At 43.2% G+C, this 27,169-nt stretch overlaps 1 protein-coding gene across 4 annotated transcripts in view; it reads left to right on the plus strand.

Moving 5' to 3' along the window:
* Positions 1 to 27,169, plus strand: part of Otud7a (OTU deubiquitinase 7A) — a 312,202-nt gene that overhangs the window by 220,565 nt on the left and 64,468 nt on the right. For 3 of the 4 annotated variants that reach the window (XM_051206440.1, XM_051206439.1, XM_051206436.1), the window contains exons 3-4: positions 17,945 to 18,127; positions 24,510 to 24,731. In XM_051206440.1, coding sequence (XP_051062397.1) covers positions 24,617 to 24,731 — 115 coding nt within the window. In that variant the 5' untranslated portion in view covers positions 17,945 to 18,127; positions 24,510 to 24,616. The remainder of the gene's footprint in view (positions 1 to 17,944; positions 18,128 to 24,509; positions 24,732 to 27,169) is intronic. The other variant, XM_051206438.1, reaches the window with a different exon arrangement.

Genomic DNA, 27,169 nt, shown 5'->3' on the forward strand with positions numbered 1-27,169 from the left:
GGTTAATATCAGAGTCTTTGATTCCATTGGTCTACCTGTCTGTTTTTATGCCAATACCAAACTGTTTTCATTACTATAGCTCTATAGTAGAGCTTGAAGTCAGGGATGGTGATGCCTCCAGAAGTTTCTTTATTGTACAGGTTTGTTTAGGCTATCCTGGGGGTTTTTGTTGTGTTTTGTTTTTCCATATAAAGTTAAGTATTATCCTTTAAAGGTCTGTGAAAAATGGTGCTGGGATTTTGATGAGGTGAGTTTTGGAAAAGATGAGCCACTGCCGAAGGAATGTCTTCATAACTTATAGAACAAGCTCCTCCCCTGGATACTCAGGTTCCTTCAGCATCTGGTCCTGCTCCATCCCTCCTGCTTCATCGATTCCTGAGACCCTTCACCTTCCCTTTCTCCAGTCCCACCACCCTCTGCTTCTGCTCAATCCCATTGTGACCCTCCCCTCTTCATACACTCTGCTCAAATCCTATCTGTATTGGTCACTTCTTTCAGTGGAGGAGAAAATAGTGTTTGGGTAAATGGTTTTGGTGCAGCTCTCATGGTGGGGAAGGCATCAGACACAACTGGAGCAGAAGCAGTTCAGGCTGCTTTCTTGTATCATCAGGGTGGATCAGGAAGCAGAAAGTGGACAGGAAGTGGGGCCAGACTATAAATCCTCAAGGCCACCCCTAGCAACCCATTTCCTGAGTAAGACTCCTCCTCTAAGGGTTCTACGTTCTCTCACAACGTCGCCACTAGCTGGGGACCAAGTGTTCTATGGAGAACACTTGAAAGTCAAACCACAGCACCCTGCAAGGTAGATTGGTCTCTAGACATTTTATAAAACCTTTTTATTAACTTAAAATTATAGTGTTGGTGTGGCCCTTCAGTGGGTACACAGTGTGCACTGTGCAGATCAGGGTTATTAGTGCTCTTGTGGTTTGGGCTTTGAGTTTCTTTCTTCTAGTAGATCTTCATAAAATATATACTAGGGATGTCATTATAGCCAGACATTGGACTCTTCAAATATGCTATCATGTCTTTTCTCATAATGAATTAGCAATGGAGAGGCTAGATTTCCAATTGACTAGCTAAAGAAGCTAAAGCCAAGAAAGATCTCTAGATGTTCCACAGGTGGACAGAGCAGAGCCCATTGCTACCCATTCAGAACTGGCATCTGAACATAGCTCACTCTACAAAAGCCATATCCCTGTCCCCTGGCTCTGTATCCACTGGCTTCTGCAGCTTCAGAGTACTCCACACAAGGGAAGATGCAAGCACGCTCTTGATAATTGCTAAAGAGATGGCTTAATAAACCCTTTTATGAGGTGCCTAATTGACCTTTATTTTTCAAAGGAAGCCATCCATACTCCAATAGACTGCAGAACTTAAAAAAGAAAGAAAAAAAGATGTGACTAACATCTTTGTGCTAGACACTGTCTGGTCAGTTTGCATCTATTAGAAGTTACTTAGGAAGATCTCTGAAAAGGAGCCAAGGACATAAGTTGCTCATGAAGCAACAACCCCCCCCCCAACCTGAAGGGAAAACAGCACTTCATTTCTGTGATAACAGTGAAAGTTGGGCCTCAAGGCTCCACCAAGATGTTCCTGCAATGAGCCCACACCTTGCCTTTTTCACCATAGAAAGAAACTTCTGAACAAAGCAGCAAAGTCTCACTTAGGAAAACCAGTAATGGGAAATTAATATCTCATAGTATTGGTTTTGTCTGCCTGTTTTGTATGATTCTCCAGAATCTTTGTGGAATTTAGAATGCCAAAGAAAACAAATGTGAATAAGTTAGATTATATTCCTCAGAAAGAAGGGAGAGAGAAGGAGTCAGGCATAGTATGCAACTCAGTTCCACCTAACAGACATAAGGGTCACTTAAGCCTAGTAGTTCCAGGCTAGCCTGGGAGTCATAGCATATCCCTGTCTCTTGTATTGAGCTACCCCACTGAAGATATATGTATAATAACAAGTTGAGCTGATCACTTGAAACCAAGAATTCTAGAGGTGGTTTCTGAGGAAGCACAACCTCTTTTCTTGGTCTCTTAAGGCTTGAAAAATGTGTAGTTTTGGAAACTGCTTCTGATACATTTTCTTGGTCCAACTCATGCAGAGGAAGTATCTGCCAAATATTTGACAGTCAGAATGGCAGGTCGTTCACTGACATTTATGTTGAGCTCTTGAAATCTTGAGCATGATGTAGGGACTCAGCAGCTGCTGAGACTCCACAAGAAAGGAGGAGATGGTGAGAGAAAGACATTTTTAGTAAAAGTAAAAAGACTCCATTGCCTACCAGCTGGCCATGGGACCCAGATAGAGCAGATCCATATTGCTGCCCCTTGAAGGGCAGACACGGATGGTAGCACAGGGTCCTGCCTAGAGACCCCTGATTTTAGCAAGAGCCCTGTCACTCCACTCCATACTGCTAGACCATTTTTCATTTTTCTAAGTGGCAGGGGATGAAGCCAGAGCCTAGAGCATGCTAAGTGTATACTTTACCACTTAGCTCCATATCCAGCCCAATGACTGGACACTTTTTTTTTTTAACTTAAAATGGCAAAGCAAAAATGGCTTCCCCATAACCAAACTTCTTTTATTAACCTCAATAAATATTTTTATTAAATTTTTCCATTTGACATACCAAACACAGTTTCCCCTCCCTCCTCTCCTCCCACTTCCACCCCTACCTCCCACTGCCTCCCCATCCACTTCTCCATTCAGAAAGGGGCAGACAAAGCATGGGAAACCAAGATGAGCCAGGATCAAACTCCTCCCCCTGAATCAAGACAACCTAACATGGAGAATAAGTTCTCAAATGCCAGCTAAAGCACCAGGGGGACAGGCCCAGATCCCACTGCTAGGAGCCCCACAAACAGATCAAGCTATGCAACTGTCACACACATGCACATGGCCTAGGTCAGTCCCATGCAGGCTAGAGTCTGTGACCCCATGTTGGTCTAGAGTCTGTGAACTTCCGTGAGCTCCGATAACCAAACTTCTTTTTGTTGTTGTTGTTCAACAAATTTATTTATTTATTTTTACATATGAATCCCAGTTCCTTCTCCCCACCTTCCCTCACCCCGCCCCCATCTGCTTCTTAGAAAGGGTGAGGCCTCCCATAGGGAGTCAATGAGAATCTGTCAAGATGCCCACTCCCCACCACCCCACCATTCCCCACCCCTGTGTCTAGTCTGAAAGGTATCTCTCCATAGTGAATGGGCTCCAAAAAAAAGCCAGTTCATGTACTAAAGATAGATCCTGGTCCCACTGCCAGTAGCCCCATAAATCTGCATTCAGGGGGCCTAGTTCAGTCCTATGCAGATTCCCCAGCTATCAATTTGGAGTCAGTGAGCTCCCACTTACTCAGGTCAGCTGTTTCTGTGGGTTTCCCCATCATGGTCTTGACACCTTTGCTCATATATCATTCCTCCCTCTTTTTTTAATGGACTCCAGGAGCTCAGCCTAGTGGTTCGTTGTGAATTTCTGCATCTGTTTCTGTCAGTTACTGGATGAAGGTTCTATGCTGACAATTACAGTAGTTTTCAAAATGATTACAGGGGAAGGCCAGTTGGCACCCTCTCCACCAGACTTCTAAGATACCTTCTCTGGCCTGGTCCCATTCAGAATACATTCTTTGTTCAGATAGAGTAGCATATCCAAATACTCTTGAAACCTATCTGTACCATTTGTGTTAACTCCCCTTTTGTGGCTATGGTTAATTAAGTGGCTTTTATTTCCCTTATTTCCTGGTGTAAACTAGTACCATTATTGTCCTGTTTTCTAGTGTTAAGGTCTGTCCCAGCTTGGCTGCTTGAGTTTAAATGCTTCCTCTCTAGGCAGTCAGACAGCCAAACACCACCACTAGGCAGGTGGGAAAGTCAGGAAAGTGTTCACCTCACAATCACATACGTAAAACATACAATGGATGGCACCTGAGAAGCACCCAATGTCAACCTCTGCCTTACACACACGTGCGCACACACTCAAGCACACACAGTAGGAAGCCAGACTGGGAGCCACTTTTCTGACCCTGCTATAGATTTTAAAAAGACTCAAGAGGGCTGGGCAGATGGCTCAGTGGGTAAAGAACTTGCCTCACAAGTGTGAGGAACTGAGTTCAGATCCCAAAACCCACATAAAGTCAGACACAGTTGTATACATCTGTAACCTAAGCAATCCTACAGCAAGAGGGCAATGTGGAGACAGGAGAAACCCTGGGAGCTCAAAAACCCTGGCAGCTAAACTGATATACACAATCTGACATCCAAGACTGCCTCTGTATGCCCTCTATCATACATACATATACACAAAAAGACAATAGACCTATAGACAAATGATAACATAGGTACATTGATTAAAAGCTTATTCACAAATACTGAAAAATGAAGCATTGCAAGACAAACTGGAAATTGAACTCAGTGTGCCTGGGGCGCTGAGGATTTGGGGGCTCTTGGTGTTGAAATATGCTTTGATGTGTTACTGTGATGAGAAAGGCTCAGGTGAAATACTGATGGATAAAATGATACTGTGAAAACAGGCTGTGGGAGGAAACATCGATGAGAGCAGAAGTGAAATGAGAAACCATGAGTGATTTTTGTCAGAGCTGGGCTGTGGAACCATTACAGTCTTGTGTCTGCTTCTGCACACATAAGAAAGCTCCCATGATAAAATGCCTAAACCCAGCAGGACCCCTGTCAGGATGAGTGCCCTACACAGAAGCTCCTAGGCCAAAGCTTGGGAGAAGAAAGCTGCCCAGATGGAACTCAGATGAATGACTATAGTTTTAAGATTGACTCTAGTTAGTATTGTGTTGCACACTAAAAGAGATTTTTAACTGATTTTTAAAAATTGAAAAGATGTGTTTACAAAAGGACTCATACTTGAAGGTATTTATAACAATTCCATTCACCATCAAAATCTGCAAGGAAGCAACATGGCACCTTTCAGTGTGTAAATGGATAAGCACACCTTTCTGTATGCATTCAATGGAATATTCCTCAGCAATGAAAATAAATGAATTACTGATGCATGTTACAACATGGTTGACTCTCAGACATCTTATTCTGAGCCAAAATGAAGATATCAAACAATACTGTATTGTAAGGGTCCATTTGTTCTAAGCTCCAACACAAGGTTACCTGGTAGACAAATGTCTAAAAATAACTCACAAGACTCTTGTTCCCTAATACTGAACCTTGTGCTGGCTCAGGTACAGTTATGCCCCATGTCTTTGTTTTCCTTTTTCATAAATTCTGTTGCTGGTAGTCAATGGCAATTCAAAACTATTAAATATAAAATTCCAAAGAAGATTGATAGAAGCTTACACTGTGCTATTTCACCCCAACTAGAACATGAATCATTCTTTTGCCAGCATGTCATGGTGTGTATGTGGTCAGGTAGTCCTTATTTTAACCTAACAATGACACCCAAAGCAAAGGATAGAGATAGTGGCATCTGAGAGACAATAGAGAAGGGTAAAGTGCTTCCTGTGAGTGGAAAGGTAAAGCTCTTTGGCTTAATTTGGAAGGTGGAGGTTTCTCAGACCTGATTTAAGGATTTGACACATGCATGGCTTCATGGATTCAGACATCTCCCTTAAGTTTTGGAATACATCTCCCTCTCTTTATAAGAGGGTCTACTGTAGTACTACAAAAAAAAAAAAAAAAAACAAGCAAAAAACCTCTGCGAATGGAATTTAGGCTGATGATCATTTGATTTTAACAAAAATTATGCCCAAAAACATATGAAGACTGCAGACTCGGGGAGGTGAGAGGACATGGGGTGTGACAGTGAAGCAGCCCTTCATTGGTTGTCTGACAATGGAGGGGGGGACCACCAGCCAAGGATCCAGACCGGCATCTAAAGCTGACCTTCAGCTGATAACCTACATGGAAATTCAGTACTTCCACCACCCGGGACAGGACCAGGCCTCCAAGCTTATCATCTTCTAAGAGCATCCAGGAGGGACCAAAGACCTGCTGACACCTTGACTTTAGCAATGTGAGACTTGGAACAAGGAAATTAGTTGAGACCTCTGGACAGCTGGCTTCCAAAATCATGAGAAAATAAAGTCATGCTGTTGCAATCCACTCAGTGTATGATAATATTGTAGGCAATACAAATTAATGACAGAGGGACTGATGTGGAAGGGGCATGATGGTCATGCTGACAGGATAGACAGTATTCAGATTGTACCTCTGCTATAGGTTGACTAAGCAAGTCCAACTGAGCACACAACTGGGCATTCGGTATCCATACCAACATTCAACCACCATCAACAAATAAACCACACATAAAATATTAATGAATGTCAGAAAAATTATCTCTCCAGATGGAACTGGCCAGTGTTCTGTGACCCAAAATATAATCCAGTATCTTTACCATAGCTGCACCCTATGCACTCCAAGCACAGACCATCCTCCCAGGTTATCACAGATGACACAGATGACGCAGGTCTATGGTGTGGTCAATCTTGCCATTCTAATAACTGAAAATGCTATCCTCCAAATAACTGCAGCACTCCCTTCCTCATTCAGGAAGGGCCCTTTGCCTGAGAGGAACTGATTCATTTGCCCTGGTAGTACCATGGGCTAGGCACCCCTGAATTTCTGCTGACTTCATTAACATTGTTCCCTGGTGCACAGACTGCTTGGTGGGCACAGCCCTCTAGGTAGACAAAGTCTCCTCAGTAGATAGGGTCTCCTGTGTAGACATGATCTCCTGGGAAGACTTGGGGTCCTCTGGAAACACATAGGGTAGACATGTACTCCATTCTTAATGATCTCCAGTAGGGGTTCAGCCTCTTTGGTGTACATAACCTCTTAGGTTCGCATAGTCTCATAAGTAGACAGTCTTCAAGGTAAATCCAACTTCTGTACTAGACACAGCCTGCTTGATGGATGCAGCTTCCTGGTTAGACACATTTGGTGAATGTGTCTAATGTAGCCTCTTCAGTGAACACAGCCTCCTTGGTGGACTCAACTGGTGAATATAGTCTCTTCAATGGACACAGCCTCCTTGATGTACACAGCCTCCTGGCTAGATACAACTGGCGAATGTAGCCTCTTTAGTGGGCGTGGCCTCTTGAGAGGAGTGTATCCTCCCATCCCTGCATCTGCTTCTCCAAGCTCTCTACTACACAGGTTGGGAAGAACCACGGCTCCCCCGAACCCCACTTGCTACATTAATATGCCCCCACTCTTTCATAGACAGGATCTCAGTGGGATGTTTTTGATTCTGAACAAACAGACAATATCATTAGAGCATCAGCCTCTGTTGTGTGGATGGACTGACCACCCACGGACAGCTGCTAACTGTGCACTATGTTATGTGCTTATGGATCCCATGGGGGCTTGCCCTCCTCAAGGAGAGTCTTGAGCCCTGGTGTGAGCCTTGGGCCTCAGTAACCACAGCCTTCACTATCTATCTACCTGTATTACATGGACAGTGTAAAGAGGAGCTGGTAGACTTCTGGGAGGGGGTAGATGGAGAGAGCTAAAAGACTTTTCTTCCAAGTAACATATTAAAACTCCTCCTGGAGGCCAGCCTGGCAAACATCCAAGACACATAAAGTGACTTATTTCTCAGATCTGCAGGATTTAGCTTGATCTTACTGTAGTTTTTCAAGCCTCTGTGGAATTTTAACCAAAACAATTTAGCTGAAAGGAACAGGGTCTTAAATCCCATGCAGACTGACAGCACAGGAGACACTGAAACAGTGGGCCCTCCACAATGAGGCAGATATACCTCCAAAAAGGCCTGTCAGCCCCAAAAAAGCATGCTTTCCCTGTCACATAAATCTAGACTCATGTTGCCAGCTGATGTCATTCTCATAAGCTTTGTAGCAATTGGTGTCTGGTTTAGTTGTGTGAGGCAGCACTCCATCATTATAAAAAGATATGAGGTAACCTAGAAAGAAGAAAGGTTCACAGCTTGAGAGGGTTGAGTCAGTGATTATTAGGTGCCTTTGTTCTAGGCACTAGAGACAGCAGCATGTTACATAGCAAAGCCACCAATCTTACCAGTCAGAAAGCAGAAGAGAAAGGAAGAAAAGTCCATGATTCCCTTGGAGTATGCTTCCTAATAGCCTAACTTCCTCCCATCAGCCCCATCTTACAAAAACACCACCACCTCCCAAAAGCTTGAAGCTGGGACCAAGACTATAACATGCACACACACACATGTGGGTACCCACGCATCTCTGGGGACATTAAGTATTCTAATTATGCCTTCGGTTAATGAAGATGCTATTGTTTGCTGTTATTGATTTCAGTCTGTAGCTTCATGCTGCCTAGAGGGAGCTCAGTGAGAAGAAGGATTGAACCACAAGTTAATTGCAGAGTGTTGGCCCCCTCCCCCAACACCTCCACAGGGGCAGTTGCTGCATGGTGTTGCCTGGACACCTGGGTGAATGATAGAAGAATGTGGGTGTAGGAGATAGCCATTCCCTGAACTCACTCAATTGTCCTTGAAATCAAGTAATGTTTTTTAACCTATCTGAGACTTTAACATAAAATTATATATCTTCCAAAACTCTACTTGGGATTTTGGTCTGGTTGACCAAATTTAAATGATGCAAAGGTTGACTCTATGACCCCTTGATTGGCTATTTCTTTGTTGAGTATGAGATACATTAGCTCCAAAATATGTCATCTCCAAACTCAAAATGTCATGCCTCTGATTTCTTTTGTGGCACTTGAAGTCAAAGTCCTTAGGCATACCAGGCAAAGGCTCTGAGCTTGATATATTCCCCCAGCCCAGTCATCTTGAATATGGCCCAAACAAACAGAGTTTATCTAAAACAGTGGTTCTCAACCTTTCTAATGCTGTTGACCCCTTCCTTAATACAGTTCCCCATGCTGTAGTGGCACCCAACCAAAAAAATACTTTGTTCTACATCATAACTGTAATTGTGCAAATAATAATGAATAATAATGCAAATATATGATATGCAGGGCATCTGGTATTGGAACCCACAGGTGGAGAATCACTGATTTGGAACCTTCCTATCTTGCATAGCCTGTTCTCTCCCCCACTCTCAGGAACTAATAAGGCAAAGCTTTGTGCTGATTTGACCCTAGGCTCTCTGACCTGGAGACTGTCTGCTCTAAGTCTATGTCTACATACAGAAAAGAAAAGAGAGGTAGGAATGAGATAAATTTATCACAAGGAATTAGTTCATTAATTATCCCATTAACTAATCAAGGGAATAGTTAGGAGAACTAATGGGTCCCATGATTTGCATTAGGGTTGCTGGAGGCCAGGAGGGCTATTGGCAGCCAGCTCTCCTCTGCCATCAGGGCTGCCTCCCTTGTGAGCCTTTTCTTTCATTCGGGTGGCAACTGGATGCAGCCAAACCACCCTTGGAAGGTAGCACACCTTCACTCAGCTTACAGATTCAGATGCTCATCTCATCCAGAAAGATCCTCACCCAGCATCAGAGATGTACAAATGTATACCACGTTTTGAGGCCTTGTCTGGCAGCTTGCGGCACAGTCAAGTCTGCAAATGAGCCATAGCCTCTGGTTTCTTTCTCCACTCTGTCTCTCCTGGGAGTTGCTCCTTCCCTTCTGAACAGCAACCTCCTCTTCCTCAGTTCCCTGTACCTCCCCTACAAAGGGCATCTTTCCAGAGAATCCTTTCCAGAGCACCTCCAGAGAAGCTGTGTGATCTACTGACACCTTGTGGCCACACCACATGTTTATTTCCTTGTTCAGCCCCAATCGCCCCAGTGCTGTCACTTCTGTGCAATCCCCTAGGGTGGCTGTGTAAACCACTGGCCCCTTGTCTGTGCTATGCTCTGCACTGCCTTCCTCCTCCTCTGAGAAGGTTCCATTTCCTTACCCCCGACTGATGTGTAAGCTCTGTGCAGACTCCTTGTACACACACACCTCAACCATCACACGTTACTGCAGTTGTCCCATCATGCTCAGATCCAGTAGTAGTTTTCATTCATTTTTATGTCATCAGCACTCAGGAGTGTCTTCGTGTACTTGGAGCCACCAAACAGCATAGCCTTTCCTGAAGCTTTTGGCTCTTGGATTTAGCTATTTCTTCAGCCGTTATGAATATGCTACTCCCTACATTTGCAGAGGCTTAGATTAATTGTATTCTGAATGTAGAGAAACACAAACATATGCAAAGACAAAAAATATGGTATGTTTATAAGCTTGGGCAGGGTTCTTAAGTATACTTTCTCAATATGTTAAGTTCATAAGCACTTATACACTCATATGACAAGTTATTTCATTTGTGGACTTGTAAACTGAAAGTCAGGATATACTGTGCATACAATTTTAATTTGCTTTCCTTTTACTTCTTTAAGATAACCAAATTTAAACTTTTTATATTGAAATTGTTCCTTTCACATAAAATATACCAATTAGAGGCTTGCATGTACTGTTCTTTCAAGGGACCTGAATTCTGTTCCCAGACCTACATCAGGCTGCTTGTAACCCCAGCTCCCGGGAATCCAGTGTCTCTGACATCCACACACCCCAGCACTCACTCATATTCATGCTTGTGCACACAATTGAAACTAAAATAAATACTTTTAATAGACCAATTAATGTATAAATAATTAAACTGTGTTTCGCATTACTGTAAAATTGATCTTTTCAGTACACTTTCCTTGAAGATTACTCAGAATACTCACCATCGCCACCCAGTGCTGGAATATGTCCTTGATTTCCCTTTAACTAAGATTTAACAAGCACTATAAAGTGATTGAACACGCAGTCTGTTTTAGTTCAGATGTGAACATACTTACTGAAGATAAAGTCAAGCTGGGCATGGTAGCACAGGCTCAGTAATCCCAGCACTTGGGAGACTGAGGCAGGATTGCAGTTTAAGGCCAGCCTGGGCTACATAGCAAGACCCTGTCTCAAGGAAAAATAAATAATGAAAAGGTACCAACTGTTACCCAGACAAACAAATCCTGTCTAGCAGACACATGAACTGAAGACCTATGGATAATCTTCTTTTTTTATTAATTAAATGTATTCATTTATTTTACATACACACAGCAGTTTCCCCTCCCTCCTCTCCTCACTTTCCCCTCCCCCACCTCCTCTCTGCCTCCCCCCACCCCAACACACCCCTCCTTTGTTTCTGTTCAGAAAAGAGCAGGCTTCTTGTAGGTATCAACAAAGCATGGGGTATCATATTGAGTGAGGACTAAGCTTCTCCCAGTATGAGGAGTACATTCCCAAAAGCCAGCCAAAGCATTAGGGACAGCTCCTGTTCCCACTGCTAGGCCCACAAATAAACCAAACTACACAACTGTCACACATATGGTGCACCTATGTTGTTCTCATGTAGGCTCCCTGGCTGTCAGTCTAGACTGTGAGTTCCTATGAGCCCACATTAGTTGTTTCTATGGGTTATTTTATGATTTTCTTGACCCCACTGGCTTGTACATTTCTTCCTGTCTTCACCAGGATTCCCTGAGCTTGGCCCAATGCTTGGTTGTGGGTCTCTGCATCTGTTTCCATCAGTTACTGGGTGAAGCCTCTCTGATGACAATTGGGCTAAGTACCAATCTATCCTTAGGAAGCATTACATTGACTTTTTTTTTTTTAACCTGATCCTAATTGGTTCTATCCTATGTCTCTGTGCCACCCAGCCTCTGGGTCCTTGTGCTCCAGGCAGTGTCATGGATGGGCTCCATCTCATGAAATAGGTCTGATGCTGGACCAGTCATTGTTTGACCACTCATACAATCTCCCTGCCATGCCACTCCCCCCACCCAGCATATCCCATAAACAAGACAGACTGTAGGTCAAATGTGTGGCTGAGCTAGAGTCCCAATTCCTCCACTGGAAGTCTCACCCAGTCATAGGAGAAGGCCAGTTAGGGCTACAAATCATCATTGCTAGAAGTCTTAGCTAGAGTCATCCTTATAGATTGCTGGGAGTTTCCCTTGAACCAAGCTTCTACCTGACCCTGAAAGTGTCCCCTCCCCTTTCCAGGCATCTCTTTCAGTGCTCTCCCCCTCCATCTATCTCCAAACCCCATACCTTCCTTCCCCCAGTCACCCATGAGGTCTTTTTCCCCTTCCCCAGGAGATCCATGCAGCCTCTTCTTGGATCTCCTTTTTTTTAACTTTATAGCTAATAACCACTTATAAGTGAGAACATACCATGATTATCTTTCTGGGTCTGATTTATCTCAACTTCATATGGGAAAACAAAAAACCCAGATCAGCTAAAACAATCCTGTACAAAAACAGAACTTACAGAGATATCACCATCCCTGATTCCAAATGCTAGAACAAAACTATAACAATAAAAACAGCATGGTGCTGGCATAGAAACAGACACACAGATCAATGGAATCAAACGGAGACCCAAGCATAAATCTACACACCTGTAGACACCTGATTTTTGACAAAGAAGCCAAAATGATACAATGGAAAAAAAGAAAGCATCTTCAAGAAATGGTGCGGGCATAACTGGATTTTGGCATATAGAAGAATGCAAATAGATCCATATATATCACCCTGCACAAAACTCAAGTCCAAGTGGATCAAAGACTTCAACATAAGTTCAGATACACTGAACCTGATAGAAGAAAAAGTGGGAAATAGCCTTGAACGCGGCACAGGAGACAGCTTCCTAAATATAACACTAGTAGCACAGACATTGAGATTAACCATAATAAATGGGACCTCCTGGAACTGAGAAGCTTCTGTAAGTCAAAAGACACAGTCAACAAGACAAAACTTCAGCCTATAGAATGGGAAAAGATCTTCACCAACCCCATATCTGACAGAGGTCAGATCTCCAAAATATGTAAAGAACCCAAGATACTAAACATCAATAAAACAAAACAAATAATCCAATTTTAAAATGGGGTACAGACCTGAACAGAGAATTCTCAATGGAAGAATCTCAAATGGCAGAGATAGATTTAAAGAAATGTTCTTAACCATCAGGGAAATGCAAATCAAAAGGACTCTGAGATTTCCATCTTATATTTCTCAGAATGGCTAAGATCAAAAACACTGACAGCTTATGTTCAGAAGGATGTGGAGTAAAAGGAACACTCCCCCATTGCAAACTTGTACAGCCACTCTGGAAATCAATATGATAGTTTCTCAGAAAGTTGGGACTTGACCTACTTCAAGATCCACTCTTGGGCATTTACCCAAAGGATACTTAATCATACCACAAGGATGCTTGCTCACCTATGTTCGTAGCAGCTTTATTTGTAATAGCCAGAACGTGGGCACAACCAACAGAATAGATAATTTTACACTGAAGAATGGATAAAGAAAATGTGGTATATTTACACAATGGAGTACTGCTTAGCTGTTAAGAATAATAGCATCATGAAATTTGAAAGCAAATTGATGGAACTAGAAAAAAAAAAGCATTCTGAGTGAGGTAGCATTGTGGATATTCTTAACATTAAGTGTGAGTTTGTTAAGAATAAAATGCGATAATGAAAGTCGCTTATCATCACAGATTTTAGAGAGAATTCCAAGGATGTTTTGATATCTCTTACTGTAGTTTTCATGCACAGAATATGCACACAGTATATCTAGATGTATGTATGCATCCGTGCATGCATGTGTTGTGCATATACATTCAATGTATTGCTACACAGAAATTTGTATATGAACATCATATATCTGAGCCACTGCTCAGGTTGGTGGCATCTGGCTAATTTCACATCTTATAGTTGTCTAGGTACAAACAAACTGGTTATTTACCAAAATGTACCTTTCCTTCTCTCTAAGCAGGTCCCTAGGCCTCATTTGCCAGACTCCCTTGAGCATCGTGTGGCTGTGGAATGGTGCTCTGCAGGCCTCTACTTTATACCCTATCTCCACCCTGGATGTTATACACTGAAGATCCCCTGCCCTATATTCTCCTCAAGCATGCTGGGACACCAACAACTCAGGACAGCTTTAACCTGGGAGCTGACGCTGCAGTCTGGCCAACCCCAAACCTGCTTGTCTGCCTTGTCCCCCTTCCCCCAGAAACCACAAGAAAGGCCCTGTGCTCATACCCCTCATCCCTCTGCCTCCTCACTGACCTTGGCACTTATTCTGAATGAGTGCAATGCTACTATTTAAGGGTTCTGCTTATGTTTTGGAGAGTCATAGTAAGTTGTATAAGCTAACTTAGAAAGAAATTATGACACTGATTCTTCTAGACAAAGAACACAATAAGTATAGACCCACTGCTGTATCCTTTAGAAGTACTGTAAGTAGCCTAGAGAAGTAGATTGATGGGTAACAGTATGCTTTCTGCATTTAAGGATATTCCTTTGTATTTTATCTTTGGGTTATAATTTACAAATTATAAATGTATCTTATAAATATAATAATATTCTATAAATTTGTTTTCTAGCTTCCTTTTGTCCAAAGAATATTTGTTCAAGCTTGCTCATTCTATCCAGCTTACTTGAAATGCTTGCTGGTTATGGGCTCTACCCTGCTTGTCTACCTACCACAACCTGTGAAAATGAGAAGAGTATTCTCCAGCCCCAAGGTGGAGTTCTGACATGGGGTTGATCAGAAATGAAATGCATTCCTGAGACAATTTTTCAGTTGGGGCATTCCAGAGTGCTAGGAAGTTTGAAGTGTGGCTGCTCTCCTAGCCCATGGCAAGCAGGATCCCAAGCAGACTGTGATTTTGAGGTTGGTTGCTGCCATGTTAGAATCTACCCTGTGGAGTGGGGGCATAGCTCAGTGGCAGAACACCTGCTTAGTATGTGTGAGGCCCTGGGTTCCATCCCCAGACTGTAGATCTGCCCTTCTTAAAGTCCTCTCTCAATGTGTTTATGTCAGAGCCTTGCAAGTAATTTCTGCCTTTTAACCTTTAAATTCCATATGTGGCTATTTATATCTCCAGTTTTCATCTATGCCTAGAATTTGCTTTAATTGGGTGTGCAAACACAGATGACAATTGTAGGAAGTTTGCTGGTGTATCAGGAGGCATGGTACAGCATAGGGGTCAGTGAGGAGGCAGAGGGATGAGGGGCATGAGCACAGTGCCTTTCTTGTGGTTTCTGGGGGAAGGGGGACAGGGCAGACAAGCAGGTTTGGGGTTGGCCAGACTGCAGCGTCAGCTCCCAGGTTAAAGCTGTCCTGAGTTGTTGGTGTCTGAGGAGAATATAGGGCAGGGGAATCTACAGAGTGTAACAGCCAGGGTGGAGGTAGGGTATGAAATGGAGGCCTGCATAGGGCAGGAGCAAGCCTCTCCTCTTCAGGAGGCAGAACCTCAGGATGCCCACACATCACGTTGAATGCATCTCTGTTGTAAATTGAGCCCTTAAACCCAGTCATGTTGCTTTTTTCATCTTATTTAATGATGTAGGCCTGAATCCTGTGTTGCTACAAGAGCAGGATCTTATCAGTACTGTCTTGTTATCTGGTGGCCATCACCTAGTAGCTCTCAGAAATTGTTCTGCTTTAGGTGTGGGATGTTTGTTTATTTGCTTTGTTTTGTTTGTTGTTGTTTGTTTTGTTTGGGTTTTGTTGGTTTGGGTTTACTTTTGTTTGTTTCTGTTTGTTTGTTTTGCTGTTCTGGGGGTTTGAGGAGGTTGTTGTTGTTGTTTTGTATTTTTTGATCACTTGTTTCTTTTGCCAGTACTGTATATTAAACCTAGGGATTTGGGCCTGTTCCCCCACCATTTAGAGATAGTCTCAGTGAGCTGTCCAGACTAACCTTCAATTTACTCTATACCCTAGGCAGGCCTTGAAAGTGTAATCCTCCTGCCTCAGCCTGCCAACTAGCTAGGATGTCAGGCTTGTATCACCATGTGTCTCCTACAACAAATATGCATTCCTTTTCCTTATGTATTGTATTAAGTCCACTCCCATGTTGCTGTAGGAGATAGAATTGTTCGTGTCATGTATTCTATTTTAAAATGTGCATACTTTAAATGTCAACCTCTATGTTTTCTTATCTTTTTATCTTAAAATATTTTTCTACTTAGAAAACTAGCATCTCCTGACTAATGGCTACCTTTAAGTCTGCTTTTTTTGTTCTGTTTTCTTTCTCTTTTCTTTAGACAATTAAGTTCATTTCCTGTGGTATGCCTTCAATAATACTTTGTCCCTCCTCTCCTCCCTCCCCTCCTCCAAGATATTTTGTGGAAAGAAATATAAATCAGACAAGAGCAACATCCTTAATTGAATGGTGATAAGTAATGAGGAAAACTCTGTTTTGTCAGATAGTGGATGTTTACACTGATTGTGTCCTCTTGTGCCCAAACTCTGAATCCCCAAATCACCAAGAGACCCAATCCAGTGCAAAAAGCAAAGAGTCTTTAATTAATTAATGAGTTAACTGTATTAACTCAGGTCCTCCATCAGTAGCGGGTAGAGCAAGAAGGGCCTGGAGGAACCGTGGGGCAGGGAATTTATTGGGGTAGAGCAAGGGGAGTGTCTGAGGTCTGCAACAGTCTCAGGATTGGTGCACTTCTTGGCCTGGGCAACCTGTCCTGTGTTGATTGGTCAGTTGCAGCTACAACCAGGATGCTATGCTCTGCACTCCACTGTTACTGTAAAGCACATCCAGAGCCTGCCAGCTAACTTCTGATTGGTTCCTTGCCACATAAAGGATATCTGGCTTCCTAGTGACTGGGGCAAGGCCAGAAACTCAGCATATGTTGATGAGTCAGGGGTCTTTGTCTTTCTGAGTCTTTTCTGCAGCCTGTCATGGCTACCAAAGCAGAGGGCTAGGTGAGGGTCTGGGCCCTTCAGTCCTCTATAATCTCTTCTTCTGTTTGTTGTCATGACCACCACCCACCCACACCCACATTCAAAAAAGTGGGTCCCCATAACATCAGCAACCTCCTCTCATCTACACAAGTATCACCAAACGTACCTTCTTTCTGTTGAGAAACTCAGATGGTTTGGGCTAACTTTTCTTACCAACTAACATGGCTATTACCCAGATTAATACCATTTACTATGTGCTTTCCATATGTTGAGTACTTAAAAACACTATCTCTTTGTTTCTTTAACCTTCATATCAGTTCCAACTGAGTTAGGATTTTACTAACTCAATTGCACAGAGGGAATCCAAGGTTCTATGTATGGAATGTCATGTTCACTATCATAGTCACTGAAGAGGGCCTCCAAAGCCTGTGCCCCTGTTACTCTAAGAAGCATAATGATGTATTAGCACCGAGATGTGGCCCAGGTGGGGTTCACATCATCTGTGTGTACAGATTGGGAAATCTAGAATACTCACAGGACTGTAGCTGAAGCCCTCAACAAGAGAAAACTACCCAAGCTGCACTTCCTTCCACTTTTCCTATGTAAGGCTGAGTAAATTCATATAACCTGGGAGTTCGTTTTGTATCCTGTGCTTTGTTTCTCGTGGCCAAGATGAAATCAGTGTCACCTAGGGCCTAATGTGTGATCTGGAAGACACTGGAACCAGGCAGCCTTGCAAGTATGTGTGAAAGTTTTACAAAAAGGTGGGTGTGTAGTTTCTTAAGTCAACGGGACCTGTTCCTTTTTTCACTTTTTTTCCCCAAGAGTTATGTAAAAGTATAAGGTTTGGTCATGGGTGAGATCTTAGGAAATCCGTATGTCAGAAGGTGATCAGATTCATTCCAGAGTGGCAGTCTCCAAAGTCACTGTGTCCCTGAGTTGTGTGCCAACAGCTTGGAAGTTCAGCCATGCTGTTCCTGAAACCTGGCCTGTAAGGCTTCCTGGATGTTTTAAGTGTCCAAAACCAGTTCTTTGTGGCCTTGATTTCCTTTTCTGGCACAGCCCTCACTAAGTGCTACACTTTGATGGTCATTTAGAGGCATAATGTTGACAGGCCTGTGTGTGTCTGTTAATGAGAAGCGCTGTATCGAGTATTTCAGCTCATCCATTTTGAGTGTCAGAGGCTACTTCCAGACAATGCTCAGCAACATCCTTTTCTCCAGGAAAGCCAGGATTCCTCCATTTCTGTCATAATCTCTTGTCATTTCTATCCACAGGCAAAAACTGGGACCTGACAGCTGCTCTAAGCGACTATGAGCAACTCCGACAAGTGCATACAGCCAACCTGCCACATGTGTTCAATGAAGGGAGGTGCACCAAGCAGCCAGAGCGAGAATTACCCCAGCCTGGGCACAAGGTGGAGCGGCCCTGCCTGCAGAGGCAGGACGAAATTGCCCAAGGTACCACCTGAGGGGCCTGTAGGTGTAGAGAAGTGTGGTCAACATCACCAAGCTGAGCCAAATGAACTCTCAGCGTCCATCTTCTTACAGTAGGCTAAAAGGCAACATGAATCTATGGCTCCTCATCTCCCTAGAAAGCTGGAGAGTGTGCCTGAAGCCTTTAGAGCCTGGCCATCAGCTGGGGAGTCCTGCTTTGCCTGACTGGTCCTCCAGTTACTTCTGGCAGCTTAGTCTCCAAGTCACTCAATAGCCTGTTCATGCGTTTCTTCTTCTTTAATGTTCTTTTTTTGTCATCAACTAAGATAGAGTTGTAACAGCGATTATAAAAAGGAAACCTAAAAAGTTTCTGTCCCACCTTCCAGCTGTCACTCTGATTAACCACATCTATCTCCTTCTCCTGCTAAGCTTGTTCAAAATGCAAATGCTTAATAGTCAGGGAGACATGTGGCTTACAAACTGCTTACTTTACCTAGCAGTAAGCACTAGTTCATTCTCTTGGTTGCTACATTTGGTTACAAGACCCTCTGTATAAGGCCATCCTGGTTTTTCTTGGATTTGTGTTGCCATTTGTCTTTGCCCACCCCCCACCACCACCACACACATATAATAAATGTTGTGACATGGGTCTCAGAGGCTTGGTGAATAAGAGCACTGGCTACTCTTCCTGAAGACCTGAGTTCAATTCCCAGAAACCACCTGGCAGCTGACAACTATCTCTTAACTCCAGTGGATCTGAGGCACTATTCCATCCAGCCTTACAGAGCACCAGTTCAGGCGGCATACATACATATATGCAGGCAAAACACTCATGCACAATTAAGACATGAAAATAAATACATCTTTAAAGAAATGCTTAGTCCTATCAAGCTCATGCCAGTGCACTCCCTACAAGCTAGTGCCATGCAATGTGCTTGCTGTGGTGTCCTGCAATCATCTCCCTGCTCACATTCACTGCAAATCCAGGCAGGGCTGCTTCACCCTGCTCCTGCCAGCTCTGTGTGTTCTTGCTGTGGCTTTGCCTTGCTGGTGTTTTGAAGGGTAAAAACTGCAATCTTGTTTTAATTTTCACCTCATGGTTTGCTTGTTAATTGGCCTTCTCCTCTGCTACATGCCATTTCTTCAGGTGGTTCATTTTTCCACCAAATCAATGTGCTTTTCTTTATCAGCTTGTAGAACAGGCACATGATTCTACCCATCTCATGTGTAAATACCATTGTGTCCTTTGTCTTACGACTTCATGTTCAAAGAATCTGACCATACAGAAGTCTTTGTAGTATTAATGTCCCAGCCTATGAGCTCTTCTCTGGATTTGAAAATAAAGTACATGGTTAAAAAGCCATTTCCCTATTGTTTGTCAATTTAGTTTTCAGGTGTTTCCATCAGTATGAAAACCTTATAAACAATAGCAAAAGCTCTAGGCTGCTGTCTTCTAAATAGAGTGCTTCCTCCCCAAATATTGATCAGTTTGCTATTCCCCTCTGACTAAATACCAACTGGACCATTACTTGTAAAGTCCCAGCTAACCCAGAATCTGTTTGTAGACCCTGTGTGTCTTGCATGCTGCTGTCTAGCTGTTACTGTTACCCTCTAAGGCAAACTCCCTTACTGCCTTTCCAAAGGTTTTCTCTATTTTGTGTATTTATGCTTCCATGTCAGCCTTATTGCAATTGTGATTGAATGGGGTCCTGCTTAATCTTTAAGTTAGCATATTTCTTGCATCTAATACTGTTGTGTATACCTCTCCTCATATTCAGATTCTGCTAAGACTAGACACAGGAGAAAGCAAGTCATCCTGCACTTATCCTGTCATCTAAGCAGCCATATAACACAGTGTCTTGTTAATACTAATAGTTCTGAAAAGATGACCCTGGGTTATGGCCACAGGGAAATCATATCATCAAAGAGCATTTGATATCTTGTTTACATTTAGATATAATGATTTCTTGTTATTTGCAATTTTAATTAAAATACAATAATATAATTTCCCTCCTCATTCTAACTCCTCCCATTGCTCTTCTCATTCCCTTCAAATTCATGGCTTCTTTTTCTTATATAAACACACAAATACACAATACAGCCTGCAGAGTCTGGTTGTATTGTTCATATGTATGTGATATCAGGGCTGACCAGTTGGTATTGGCTAACCCAAACTGACAGGTTTATCCCTGGGGAAGAATAGTTCTTCTGCTCTCAGCATTGAATAGTGTGTGTGTGTGTGTGTGTGTGTGTGTGTGTGTGTGTGTGTGTGTGTGTTACTTGGGCCTCACTTATAAGAGAATTACAGTTATGTGACCTCACATCATCTAGTATATTAAAGTACTGGTAATAAATAATTGATATCAGTATGAATATCAACAAGCATGTGTTTAATATTCTCTGTACTATGCTTTTTATTGGTATTGTAGTGTGTATTTCTGACAAAATGCTTTACTGTGAAAGAGACTGCCAGGCCCCGCTGGCTGCAGCCTCAGCATTTACCTTGCTTCTCAGTGGTGTAAAAAGAGCACATTGAAAGCATGGGCTGAATCCATTAAGAGACATGTGGCTACATCCATTCCCTCTTTCAAAAAGAATATTTCCTTAGATACTGCCTTCATATCTTATTTTTGCTGAAAATCTCTTAAACCTTGAGTGCCTGAAAAGGCTGTCATGACCAACTCAAATTTTGTTGGTGAAACAAAGCTCCCTGGTTCTCATTCATTTCCTTGAATTCTTTGTAAATGTCCTCAGCCGTCTTCTTGAAGCTCTGCTTCTCATTGTCTAAGAGACATTCTTGCCCTGGCGTGCTTCTTTTTCCTGTGCTTTCCTTGTGAGTCCTTTTTAATCCCAAATTGGTTCTTAGTATTACTATTATTTCACAATAGCCTCTGTATTTCCCTGAACATGTTTACTATGCACATTTATAGATTTAGCCCACTCAGTCTGGTTCCTGTAGTGTAAGTACTCTGTCTACTTTCTTACACGTGCCTACATTCCTTGGATGTTTCCTTGGTGTCCCTGTGAGCCTAGTGCTATGATTATCAACACCTCAGACTAGAATCTATTAGGCAAAAAGCAGGCAGTGCAAGTCTATCTGGTCCTCTGGTTGAGTATGAAGGGCCAGCCTTGAGTTTCTTGTCTTTGCATTTGACACGTAATAGTTGTACATATCCATAGGGTGCTGTGGCTATTTCAGTATATAAGAACAATGTGTAAGAACCCTCTGAGGGCTAGCCCATCTGTCATCTCAGTTACCATTGTTTCTGCTGAAGACATTCAAAATGTTTTCTTCTGGCAACTTGGAAAAGCGTAGTAAATTCTGAACTGTGGTCACCGCTATACTATGCAACATTAGGGCTTACTCCAGCTATCCCACTGCAATCTTGTAGCCAATCACCAACCTCAGTTTACTCTCCCCACCACCACACCCACTCTTTGCTCACCACTATCCCACTATAACTCTACATAATCACTTCATTTTGGTTCTGCCTGTAAGCTACATCTATAGGATCTGCCTTGCTTTTTCCACTTAGTGTAGGTTCCTTAGTGTTCATCCATGTTGTCATACATGACACAGTTTCACTATTTTCATTAATAAATGGCATTCCCTTCTATGTGTATGCTCGCTTTTCTTTTTCCATTCTGCTGATAGATGTGTCACTAACACTATAGAGCACATGGGAGAGCAGGTAGCTCACACAGATTTTCTCTTCTTTGGATGTACATCCAGTGCTGGGATTACTGTGTTTTACATGTTTTACCTTAGGCTTAAGGGAACTTCTCCTTCCCTACAGTTGGTATCTCCTCAGGGAAACTTCCAGAACCATTGTTATAGACATTGTTTGTTTATGAGGGCTAAACTTATTGTGGCCATTGCCCAGCTATTGGCATGTTGGAGAAAGGAGGGAGGCAGTGCCTGGTGGTATTGGAGCACTTAGCTAATACTCTCAAGGATCTGAGCTAGGTGCAGGAAGCAACAGGGACATCTCTCAGGGGCAGACAACCCAGACCTCCCATTTCATCTCTCTTATTTCTTATTCCAGATGGCCTCTGTAGTTTCATTTCTTTTTTTTTTTTTCTTCCCTCAAGATATAAGATAACCTAATCCTATTGTCCCAGGATGAAACTGAAATGAATCAAAGCCTTTCATTCTGAAATATACAATCTCTATACTTTCTGTCCATTTGAATGGGGAAAACGTGTGAGGTCGTCAAGGCAAACTAGTGCTTGCCAGTCTGCTTTGACAAAACTGCATTAATGTCATTTGTGGCCACTGATACACAAATGAGGCTCGTAGGAAGTCTTACTCTGAGGAAGGCAGTGGCTTCAGTTTTCCATGTGTCAGGGATGCTTGCCTGAAAGGAGGTGAGCAACTCATATGCACATACTCAGGAGTTTGCCACACTCAAGCACCAATGGTCCTTTCATGAGATGAGTAAGAGGAGTTCTGCTATGAGAAACCCCATACCACAAACACTGGCTATACAGGGACTATTCTTATAACATATGCTCCAGAATTGTTGTTTAGGGACAAAGCACACATACAATCCCTGCACTTGGAGGCTGAGACAGGAGGATTTTAAATTCAAGGGCAGCCTTGGCTCTATAAAAAAAAAAAAGTATATGCTGTGTTACCCATTAAGCACTAGGTTCTTTTTTTACAAAATGTTTCACTGCAGTAAGAGAGCAATGCATTCGTTTCAGATCATCCAAGTTCTAACAGGGTAACATCCTCCCCTGTGTTTCTCATCCTTTGGGCAGAAAGCCCACAAAGAGTAAAATAGAGTAGGCCACTGTCCCAGTGCTGGGACAAAAGAACATGCAGGTGGCCAGACAGCATGCACAGTCTCCATCCCTGTGTCCCCAGGATGCTCACATGGGAAATGCTCATCGGAGAATCAAGAATAAAGTAGCCCATGTGTGGAAAGCCTGGACCACAGCAGAGCAGCCTGAGCAGGATGCTTCTTTCTTTAAACCTGTGACTGCATGAAAACAAAGATGGCGGGGCTGGAGAGATGGCTCAGAGGTTAAGAGCACTGGTTACTCTTCCAAAGGTCCTGAGTTCAATTCCCAGCAACCATATGGTGGCTCACAGCCATCTGTAATTGGGTCTGGTGCCCTCTTCTGGTGTTGAAGCAGACATGTAAACAGAGCATTGTAAACACAATAAATAAATCTTAAAAAAAAAAAAAAAAAAGAAAGAAAGAAAGAAAGAAAAAAAGAAAACAAAGATGGCCTCCCAGATCCCACTCAAAGCTGGAAAAGGAAGGCTCCAAGGAGTGGAGTTAAATGGAGCCCAAGAGCCTTGCTGCTCTGTCAGTGGGCGAGCAGTACTGCTCTCAGTGGTTCTGTGGCTCAGCTGAGGTAGGGCCACACCAGCTTTATTCCAGCAGCAGGCAGGCCTGCAAGGCTGAAGAGGCTTAGAAGATAGAAAGGATAATGTGGGAAGGATATGAGTGTGTGTGCATGAGTATAGTGCACATACATGTTTCTATATGTGTATAGTATAGTGGACACATAGCTGTACCTGAGTGTGTAGTATATCCTATGTATTCATGTTACACATTTACTGTGTAGATATACTGCATATGTATTGTATGCATATACATCCATGTTCATGCATATGTAACATGTCCATGGTATACAGTACATGTGCATTAGTATATGTTTGGGGATATATGTGTCCATATTTGTAGTATCTAGTACATTATTATGTCTATGTGTGCATGTATGCAGGTATATGTAAACTATATGGTGTATGCCTGTGTGTATGTGTATGTAAATAAATGTGTTGTTTAAAAATGTCATGTCAGGGATGTAGAGAATGTTCAGTTAAGAGCACTTGTTGCTCTCATAGAGGCTGCAGGTTTGAGTCACAGCACACATGTGGTAGTTCACAACCGTCCAGTCTCAGGGGACCCAATGCACCCTCCTGTCTTCCTCAGTCACCAGATATTCACAGTGTACACATATGTATATTCAAAGAAAACACACAGAAAATGAGATGAATAAATCTAATTTAAAAATTAATAAGAAGTATCATGTGTATGTATGTGTAGACATACTTATTGATAGTTCTGTATAATGTGCGCACAAATTAGTGTGTGTGTATTAGTGTGTGTGTGTTTGTACTATCCAATGTGTGCATACATTTGCATCTATCTATATGGGTATGGTTGTATATATGTGCATTTATAATGTGTACATAGTGTATTATATGCATGTAGTTGAGGGGATATGTGTGTTATATGTTCATAATATATAGGCGTGTATCTACATCTGTGTGTACTTAATCGTGTTTGCATGTATGTGGTATGTGTGAGTATTCAAGCATGGCTGCATGCACTCTCAGAACCACACAGACAGTGGCATAATCCCTGTGACTATCCTTTCTTCTCATCAGCAGAGAAACGCCTTTCCCGGGGGATTTCCCATGCCAGCTCAGCCATTGTCTCCCTGGCCCGGTCCCATGTGGCAAATGAATGCAACAGTGAGCAGTTCCCCCTGGAGATGCCTATCTATACATTCCAGCTGCCGGACCTGAGCGTGTACAGTGAGGACTTCAGGAGCTTCATTGAACGGGACTTGATCGAGCAGGCCACCATGGTAGCTCTGGAGCAGGCAGGTGAGTGTCTGCTACTGGCAGGCTCCTCTTCCTCAGCACTCACCCCTACTCACTGATGCCTGACTGCCTCTTTCCCCAGTGAGCAGGAGGAAAATCAGGGTTCTTGGGATTTACCATCAGAATTCTCCATTGTACCAACCTTGCTCTAAAGATTGTCATACTCTGTCACCAAGTACTGGCTGGGTGTGGGGCCAGTGAGCAAGCATGCTAGTGCCTCCCAAGTCATTTCCCTTCCTGAATCCCAGATTTTTCTTGGCCAGAAATAAATGCTACTTGACTTTGATCTCTCCTCATGCCCATGGAAACCGAAGAAGGATAGGCAATATAGTTGAGTTAGAAGAGAAATGGGAGGCCCATGTCCTATTCACATGGACAAGTCCTACACCCAGAACTTCAGCTTCACATCTGCAAAGTTCACAACCCTAGTGGCCATGAGGAACTCTGTGAAGACAGACATGTGTCACTCTTCACAACTCTCCCAGTCTTTCTGGCCTCCCAGTGGAGGGACACAGAAGTGACTGAGCCTCTTTGTGTCTAGCATAACCTCATGACCCTACAATGCCAGTGAGGACTCTTGATACCATGAGTGTCCATCAACCTTGCTTCTACTAGTGTGGGAGAGGATGCAGTGTCCCTTCTGATGTCATATTCAGTGGTGCTCATTAGTATAAGTTGGCCTCCCGTCACTATAACAAAATACTCCAGACAATTTTTAAGAGAAAATGTTTGTTCTGCCTGAGGTCAGATTCCACAATAAAGTGGTCCTGGCTGCCTGTGGTGAGCCAGACCGTCATGTGGATACACATGGCAGAGCAAAGCAACTTGCCTATAGTTAGGAAGCACAGAGACAGGAAGGGACTGGCCTTCCACAGCCCCCTTAGAGGGTATGCGGCCATGTCTAGATCCACATCTTACAGGTGCCACCACTTCCCAACCACATCAAGCTGGGAATGAGCAAAGCCTTTAACACGTGGAGGGCATCCCAGTCCAGTGAGAGCCACTATTGGGCACCGAGGAGAGTGAGGCTCACACATGGTGAGAGACTGTAGGGATCTATTGAAGTTCTGCAGAGACTGTCCCTGTTTATGTGACAGATGCACTGAATGTTGGGGCTCATGGGACCAGGCCAGCAACATTCTCACCGAGAGTGCGTGTTATACACTTTTGACTTTCCTGGGAGCTTATGATTGGTTTGTTTTGTTTCCACATTTTTAAAAGTTGCAATAAAACAAGGCAATGAACAATGTGGTGGTTTGAATGAAAATGACCCCATAGGCTCATAAAAAGTAGCACTATTAGAAGATGTAGCCTTGTTGGAGTAGGTATGGCCTTGTTGGAAGAGGTATGTCACTGGGGGTAGGCTTTGAGGTGTGCCATCTTAGCAGACAGAAGAGAAAGTGTTCTGCTGAGAGCTCCAGCCAGCAACATGCTGCTGGGAATTAGAATTCAGCTCTTAGCCAAGACTCCATCTGTGCTTCAGAAAAAGAGAAGAGTAGGATCTAGAGGGTGGACATTGGTAATCAAGATGCTGCCACGAAAGACTAATGAGATGGTAGGGTTCCATAAAGGGAATATTTGCCAAGCAGTGTTCAGAGGTTAAGGACACTAAAGGATAGTGCCAAGCCTGTGAATAGCCCAGCCAGGCCATTGCTACCTTTGTGTTTGCAAAGAATGGAAGGATGAGTAATCGTATGGAAAGATCATGACTTTGGGAAGAGAAGATGTTGGAGAAATACTCTCTAACCACATTCTTCCTCCACCATTCAGACTGTCCAGGGTATCACATTGGCAGAAAGACAGTGGTTGGATGATCATAACACATCTGTTCAGCTCACCCTCTGGGTGCAGAGCTGTGGGCACAAGAGTAGCATGTAGATCTTAGAGGCAAGGGTCAATATCTCGTGCATTTTGGCATGCTCACACCTTCTAGGTGTAGTGGTTTCATCTCAATGCTTGTCAGAATAACTCAGGGGTCATTCTCATCCACATGCTCTAGATGGGATGTGGATGAAGGGATGGATGGAGGTTGGTGAGGCCTTGGATCGTGCTGGGAAGCCTTGCGATCAAGACTTGTGGGGCTTCTTCAGTTACCCTGGAGGTAGTGTTGTAACTAAGAACAAATTGTTATCTCAGCTGCTACACAGCCCTCAGAAACACCTAACTGGCTCTGCAGACCCCCCTCTTCATTGCCTTGGCACCATTGACTGAGCCACATGCAAAGCAACCCAGGGAATTGGTGGTAACCTACATCACCTGCAGATGCTGCCAGCCTAACAGACACAGATGACTATTCATATAAGGCCACTGAGGGTGTGTTCTTACTTGTAGATAACTGTTCTGCTGAGCTAAAAATCACAGTGAGACATGAAATCGCATTGGGTATATTGGGGTCAAAAGAATCTGCCCAGCTCCCTCATTTTCCACTTTGAACCATTCTC

The sequence above is a fragment of the Phodopus roborovskii genome, unplaced genomic scaffold, assembly GCF_943737965.1.
Source record: "Phodopus roborovskii unplaced genomic scaffold, PHOROB, whole genome shotgun sequence".
NCBI classification, from domain to species: Eukaryota; Metazoa; Chordata; class Mammalia; order Rodentia; family Cricetidae; genus Phodopus; species Phodopus roborovskii.